Raw genomic sequence first — 7,375 nt, 5'->3', positions numbered from 1 at the left:
TGTTTCTGTCTGTCTGCCTGTGTTTCTGTCTGTCTGCCTGTGTTTCTGTCTGTCTTTCTGCCTGTCTTCCTGCCTGTCTTTCTGCCTGTCTTTCTGTCTGTGTTTCTGTCTGTCTGCCTGTCTGTCTGCCTGTCTTTCTGTCTGTGTTTCTGTCTGTCTGCCTGTCTTTCTGCCTGTGTTTCTGTCTGTGTTTCTGTCTGTCTTCCTGTCTTTCTGCCTGTGTTTCTGCCTGTGTTTCTGTCTGTCTGCCTGTGTTTCTGCCTGTCTTTCTGCCTGTCTTCCTGCCTGTCTTTCTGTCTGCCTGTCTTCCTGCCTGTCTGTCTTTCTGTCTGCCTGCCTGCCTGGTTGTCTTTCTGCCTATCTGTCTGCCATCTGCTGTCTATCTCTAAACCTCTCTCTTTCTCTCTGTTTCTGTCTCTCTCTGTCTCTCATTTATTTCACTACAATACTTCTATCTGCTGTCTACCCCTTAATTACCCCTGCCTGCCCCGCCCCCCCTCTCCCCCCCCCCCCCTCTGTGTGTGTGTGTGTGTGTGTGTGTGTGTGTGTGTGTGTGCAGGAGATATTTTGACCCACCCCCACAACCACAAACACCACATGCCTGTTTCTCGCCTGTCTTGGCCTCAGCTATTTGCTGTCTTTCCTTCTTCCTTCCTTCCTTCCTTCTTTCCTGTTTCTGTCAGTCTTGGCCAGGAATGTGAAGTACCCCCCCCCCCCCCCGCCCCCACACACACACACAGGGATCGGCTTTCCCCCCCTGTGCCAACGACCCTGGTCACACGGACACTGACCACTAAAACACACTGCGTTCTGCTGCAGTGCTGATTGCTCCACGTGCCTGCTCCGTGCCACAGCTCCTTCCCTCCAGTCTCTCCCGAGTTAAACAGGGGGGGGGGGGAGGGGGGAGGAGAGGGGGGGGCACAAGGGTGCGGAGTGAGGGAAGAATCGGATGGAGGAGGGGGGAGTGGTAGCACAGAGAGAGAGAGATTGGGATGGGAGGTTTCTTAAGTGTAATACCATTACACGTATTATACCTTTCACCACACCGCACCAGGTACAACGCATTGTAGTACAATATAGTGCAACAGCATAAAGGGCACTGTGTCCAGTCCATTTCAACACAGTCCAGTCCAGTACAGTACAATACAATACAATACAATACAATACAGCACAGCACAGTGCAGCACATCACAGTACAGTTGAACACAACACAGTTCAGCACAGTCCAATTCAATACAGCACAGTACAGTACAGTACAGCCCAGTACAGTTCAACACAAACCAGCACAGCATGGCCCAGCAGTGGCCGGACGTTACCTTTGATGAGGGGACAGAATACATGACAGCACAACACAGCACAGCACAGCACAACACAGCACAGCACAGCACAGCACAGCACAGCAGAGCACAGCACAGCACAGCACAGTACAGTACAGTACAGCCCAGTACAGTTCAACACAAACCAGCACACCATGGCCCAGCAGTGGCCGGATGTTACCTTTGATGAGGGGACAGAAGCCCCAGACGTGCAACGGACTCCTGCCGGTGAACTGACCCAGCACCGTCTCCAGGAAGAACATGGGGATGCCGATCAGGATCACTGCCAGGATGAAGGGGATCAGGAACGCTCCTGGACACAGTGACACAATCACATTATAGCTCCTGGACACAGTGACACAATCACATTATAGCTCCTGGACACAGTGACACAATCACATTAAAGCTCCTGGACACAGTATAACACAGCACAGCTATAACAGAACAGCACACAACTACAAAAAAAACACCACTAACAACACAGCACAACATAGCACAAAAAGCCATAACACACCACATCACAACACAACACATCACCATACAGCACAACACAACACAAAACACCATAACACACCACATCACAACACAACACATCACCATACAGCACAACACAACACAAAACACCATAACACACCACATCACAACACAACACAGCACATCACAGCACAACTGAAGACACCACAGCACAACGCAACACAACACAACACAACACAACACAACACACCACACCACACCACAACTAAAGATACCACAGCAGAACATAACACAAAACACCACACCACACCACACCACAGCACAACACAGCATAACACAAAACACCACACCACACCACAGCACAACACAGCATAACACAAAACACCACACCACACCACAGCACAACACAGCATAACACAAAACACCACACCACACCACAGCACAACACAGCACAGCACAAAACACCACAGCACAGCACAGCACAACTCACCACAGCACAGCACAACACAGCACAACACAAAACACCACACCACACCACAGCACAACTCACCACAGCACAGCACAACACAGCACAACACAAAACACCACAACACAGCACAGCACAACTCACCACAGCACAACACAGCACAGCACAACTCACCACAGCACAACACAGCACAGCACAACTCACCACAGCACAACACAGCACAGCACAACTCACCACAGCACAACACAGCACAGCACAACTCACCACAGCACAGCACAACAGTCAGAACAATGTACAACATATATAAGAAAGACAGACTGCAGCTGTGAAAATCTGAATTTCTTTCAGGTATTTGAATATCAATAATAAAGAAAACATTTTGTTTGAATGTCATCATCTTCTTCATCATCATATCTGAAATGAAAACCTACACACGCTGAAAGTTTCATCATTCCATTATAATACTGACAACCAATTTGAGAAAGAAAAAAGTCATCCACATGAAGTTGCCCAGTCCATTTGTGGGAAACAGTAATTCATCCCCTTCATTCAGCCAACATCACAGCGCTGGCTATTTTTCCGCTTCCAGTTAGTGATTTACAACAGCTGATGAAAGCGGCAGACTGAAGGGGGGAGGGGGGGGGGGGTCATACAGGGTTCATACAAAATGAAGGACCTGGTGGGAACTTATACTTTTCTTGTCGGGGTGAAAGGATGCACAGTGTTCAGCACACAGCGGCGTGTACAGCCAGTGTGATGGGCAACACTCATAACCGCAGTTCATTTCTTGCACATGCATTTTATTTTCAATAATGAAAAAAACCCAAAAAACCCGCAGCTATCTTTTTAAACTACTGAATGACTGTAATTCTGGGGGGAGCAGGTGTGTGTGTGTGGGTGTGTGTGTGTAGCAGACTGTCATGTGATCACCCTCAGAGCAGCACGTCACAGTAGCTATGGCCGACCAGAACGTGTTTTCTAACCTAACATTTCCTTGGTGTAGTGCTGCCTGCTTGGTTAGGGTTCAGGGAACGAAAGGCAACAGGGTTACTTCATCAAAGGCCGCTCTCCCTCCCCTCTCTCCCTCTCTCTCTCTCTCCACTGGTCCTAACCAGCACAGTGATGTAACAGACCTCATGACATCACACCCCTGAACCCTAATGACTCCTTGCTCACTCAAGCAAGGCCACGCTACCGGTGCTGGCATGCAGCGTGACCCCCTCTTCTCTTATCAGGCAGGAGAAAACTAACACAGCACAACAGACGCTTCCACACTTACTGCATGTGTTGCAACCTTGCTGCTGTGTGGAAGCAACGAAAGGAAATACGATTGTGAACTTGGATGGCTTTCTTCATTCATAATCCACCACCACCAAGACCCTGTCGTCACCATTGTACGCTGTCCACAATAACAATAATTCACGATCAGGTCACGTATGGACAGATAATTGGAAAGCAATTATCTTTAACATGTCACGAACATGTTCTTCACGTGACGCCGAGATGTTCCATACCACACGTCATCTTCCCTGACATTTGTGTTCCTTGGGAGTATGACTGCTAATATATATATATGGTGGGGACAACCACACTGATCATCTCCACATAAAACGTTGAGGGTCAAGGGGTTAACCACACTATCACCCCCACATAAAACGTTGAGTGTCAAGGGGTTAACCACGCTGATCATCTCCACATAAAACGTTGAGGGTCAAGGGGTTAACCACACTATCACCCCCACATAAAACATTGAGGGTCAAGGGGTTAACCACACTATCACCCCCACATAAAACGTTGAGGGTCAAGGGGTTAACCACGCTGATCACCCCCACATAAAACGTTGAGGGTCAAGGGCTTAACCACGCTGATCATCTCCACATAAAACGTTGAGGGTCAAGGGCTTAACCACACTGATCACCCCCACATAAAACGTTGAGGGTCAAGGGGTTAACCACGCTGATCATCTCCACATAAAACGTTGAGGGTCAAGGGCTTAACCACACTATCACCCCCACATAAAACGTTGAGGGTCAAGGGGTTAACCACACTGATCATCCCCACATAAAACGTTGAGGGTCAAGGGCTTAACCACGCTGATCATCTCCACATAAAACGTTGAGGGTCAAGGGCTTAACCACACTATCACCCCCACATAAAACGTTGAGGGTCAAGGGGTTAACCACACTGATCATCTCCACATAAAACGTTGAGGGTCAAGGGGTTAACCACACTAATCATCCCCACATAAAACGTTGAGGGTCAAGGGCTTAACCACACTGATCACCCCCACATAAAACGTTGAGGGTCAAGGGCTTAACCACACTATCACCCCCACATAAAACGTTGAGGGTCAAGGGGTTAACCACACTGATCATCCCCACATAAAACGTTGAGGGTCAAGGGGTTAACCACACTGATCATCTCCACATAAAACGTTGAGGGTCAAGGGGTTAACCACACTGATCATCTCCACATAAAACGTTGAGGGTCAAGGGGTTAACCACACTAATCATCCCCACATAAAACGGGACCGGCATTTCAGCTGAGGAGATTTCCATGTTCATTTCACAGTGCAGGCCATGCTGTCGGGGGGGGGTGGGGGGTGGGGGGGGGCATGTGCCGGTGAAGCTGACTCAGGTCCACACACAGATGTGGGTCTCAACTTCTCCACAGCCGTGTGACAGATGTTTCACATCTGCTGCCAGTCACCCACAGTTCGGGGCATTTGGGGGGGGGGAGGGGGGGGTATGGGGGGGGGGTATGGAGGGGAGGGTGGGGGGAGGGGGCGGTGGCGCGGGGATCAAGGGGTCTACCAATAACTCCACACGAACAGGTGCACCATCGCTAACGCAATCATATTCGCTATTGCCATTACGGACAACGCCATCATACTCGCCACTACCATTATGGACACTGGTTGTGGAGTCCTACCCACCAGAAAGCTAAACCGTGTAGTGAACGTGGGTTTTCATAAATATGAAGATCACAACTACACACCATGACAGCAGGTTTGTGATCTGGTGTCACGGTGTGTGTAACGCAGCCTGGACACAGTTTACACTTCTCACAGTGTAGCTGGCAGAGCTATGACAAGAGAATGCTTGCAGAAAGTTCAACATCCTCGAGAACAAAATAAAAAACAACAAAACAATGCATCATAATTTGTACCGTGTCCATGGTTTCAGTCTGTTGAAATGGTATTCACACTCAAGTCTTGCCTTTGCTAACGGGGTCTTTTTCAGACAATATTCGTCAGTCTCTAAGTTGTGAGCTGCTGATATACAAGCTGACAACCCTATGTGTCTGTCTGTCTGTCTGTCTGTCTCTTTCTCTTCTTCTTCTACATCTACTGACCTGGTTTCCACTTCTTCTACATCTACTGACCTGGTTTCCACTTCTACATCTACCGACCTGGTTTCCACTTGATCTACCGACCTGGTTTCCACTTCTTCTACATCTACTGACCTGGTTTCCACTTCTTCTTCTTCATCTACTCACCTGGTTTCCACTTCTTCTACATCTACCGACCTGGTTTCCACTTCTTCTTCTTCATCTACTGACCTGGTTTCCACTTCTTCTTCTTCTTCATCTACTGACCTGGTTTCCACTTCTTCTTCTTCTTCTTCATCTACTGACCTGGTTTCCACTTCTTCTACATCTACTGACCTGGTTTCCACTTCTTCTTCTTCATCTACTGACCTGGTTTCCACTTCTTCTACATCTACTGACCTGGTTTCCACTTCTTCTTCTTCATCTACTGACCTGGTTTCCACTTCTACATCTACTGACCTGGTTTCCACTTCTTCTTCTTCTTCATCTACTGACCTGGTTTCCACTTCTTCTACATCTACTGACCTGGTTTCCACTTCTTCTTCATCTACTGACCTGGTTTCCACTTCTTCTTCTTCATCTACTGACCTGGTTTCCACTTCTTCTTCTTCATCTACTGACCTGGTTTCCACTTCTTCTTCTTCATCTACTGACCTGGTTTCCACTTCTTCTTCTTCATCTACTGACCTGGTTTCCACTTCTTCTTCTTCATCTACTGACCTGGTTTCCACTTCTTCATCTACTGACCTGGTTTCCACTTCTTCTTCTTCATCTACTGACCTGGTTTCCACTTCTTCATCTACTGACCTGCTTTCCACTTCTTCATCTACTGACCTGGTTTCCATTTCTTCATTTCCCTTGCTGTGTGGTGAGAGGCAAGGTGAAAAAGGCATTGCGGGTGTCCTTTGACCCTCAATACAACAAGCCAGTTTGAGTTCCGATTCTCCCTATCCTCCTCAAAACAACCGGACTGACAAAGTACCGGGGACATTTTGTCATGGGGTAACACTTCCCCTATCGCACTCTTGGCCGAGTCCCTCTCGCGGTTTCTGCCCACAGCTCAGTCAGCCAAGGATAACACCAGAGATGCCAGGCTTGCAACTAGTGGCTAAAAATAATAGTTAAAAAAAAAGAGGGAAAAACACTGCTTGTGGTACTTCTGCCATGTACTGCCATGTACTCGAAATGTTTTCCATCTGTACATCTGTCTATACATGTATCTGTCTATCTATACATCTGTCTGTCTGCCTATCTTTTTTTCACTTCTGGTTACATGTTCCTTGAGGCATTTGTTCACCTGATCTCTCTCACCGACCACTGTGCGAAATATACATGTGAAGTTCCAACTTTCCATTCAGAATACTAAAGGAAACCTTCTACCACATGGATCAAGAATCTTTACCACCGAGAACAACTCACCACCACCTCCATAGACAATCTTTACCACCGAGAACAACTCACCACCACCTCCATAGACTGAATCTTTACCACAGAAAACAGCTCACCACCTCCATAGACTCACCTGTACTGTACAAGTGTGCTGTATATACGTAGTGTTCTCACCTGTACTGTACAAGTGTGCTGTATATATGTAGTGTTCTCACCTGTACTGTACAAGTGTGCTGTATATACGTAGTGTTCTCAACTGTACTGTACAAGTATGCTGTATATACGTAGTGTTCTCACCTCCGCCATTCCTGACGCACAGGTAGGGAAAGCACACCTGTACTGTACAAGTATGCTGTATATACGTAGTGTTCTCACAAGTGTGCTGTATATACGTAGTGTT

General features: G+C 47.6%; 1 protein-coding gene across 1 annotated transcript in view; it reads right to left on the bottom strand.

Annotated features, from left to right (window-relative positions):
• LOC143286616 (sodium-dependent proline transporter-like) overlaps positions 1-7,375 on the bottom strand; it is a 60,308-nt gene that overhangs the window by 30,018 nt on the left and 22,915 nt on the right. Inside the window, exon 3 of the mRNA XM_076594258.1 lies at positions 1,498-1,629. Within this exon, the coding sequence (XP_076450373.1) occupies positions 1,498-1,629 (132 nt within the window). The remainder of the gene's footprint in view (positions 1-1,497; positions 1,630-7,375) is intronic.

This window comes from Babylonia areolata, chromosome 10 (assembly GCF_041734735.1).
Source record: "Babylonia areolata isolate BAREFJ2019XMU chromosome 10, ASM4173473v1, whole genome shotgun sequence".
In the NCBI taxonomy this organism is placed as follows: Eukaryota; Metazoa; Mollusca; class Gastropoda; order Neogastropoda; family Buccinidae; genus Babylonia; species Babylonia areolata.
Note: the sequence above shows the minus strand (reverse complement) of the source record. Positions and strands in the feature narration are given on the sequence as shown.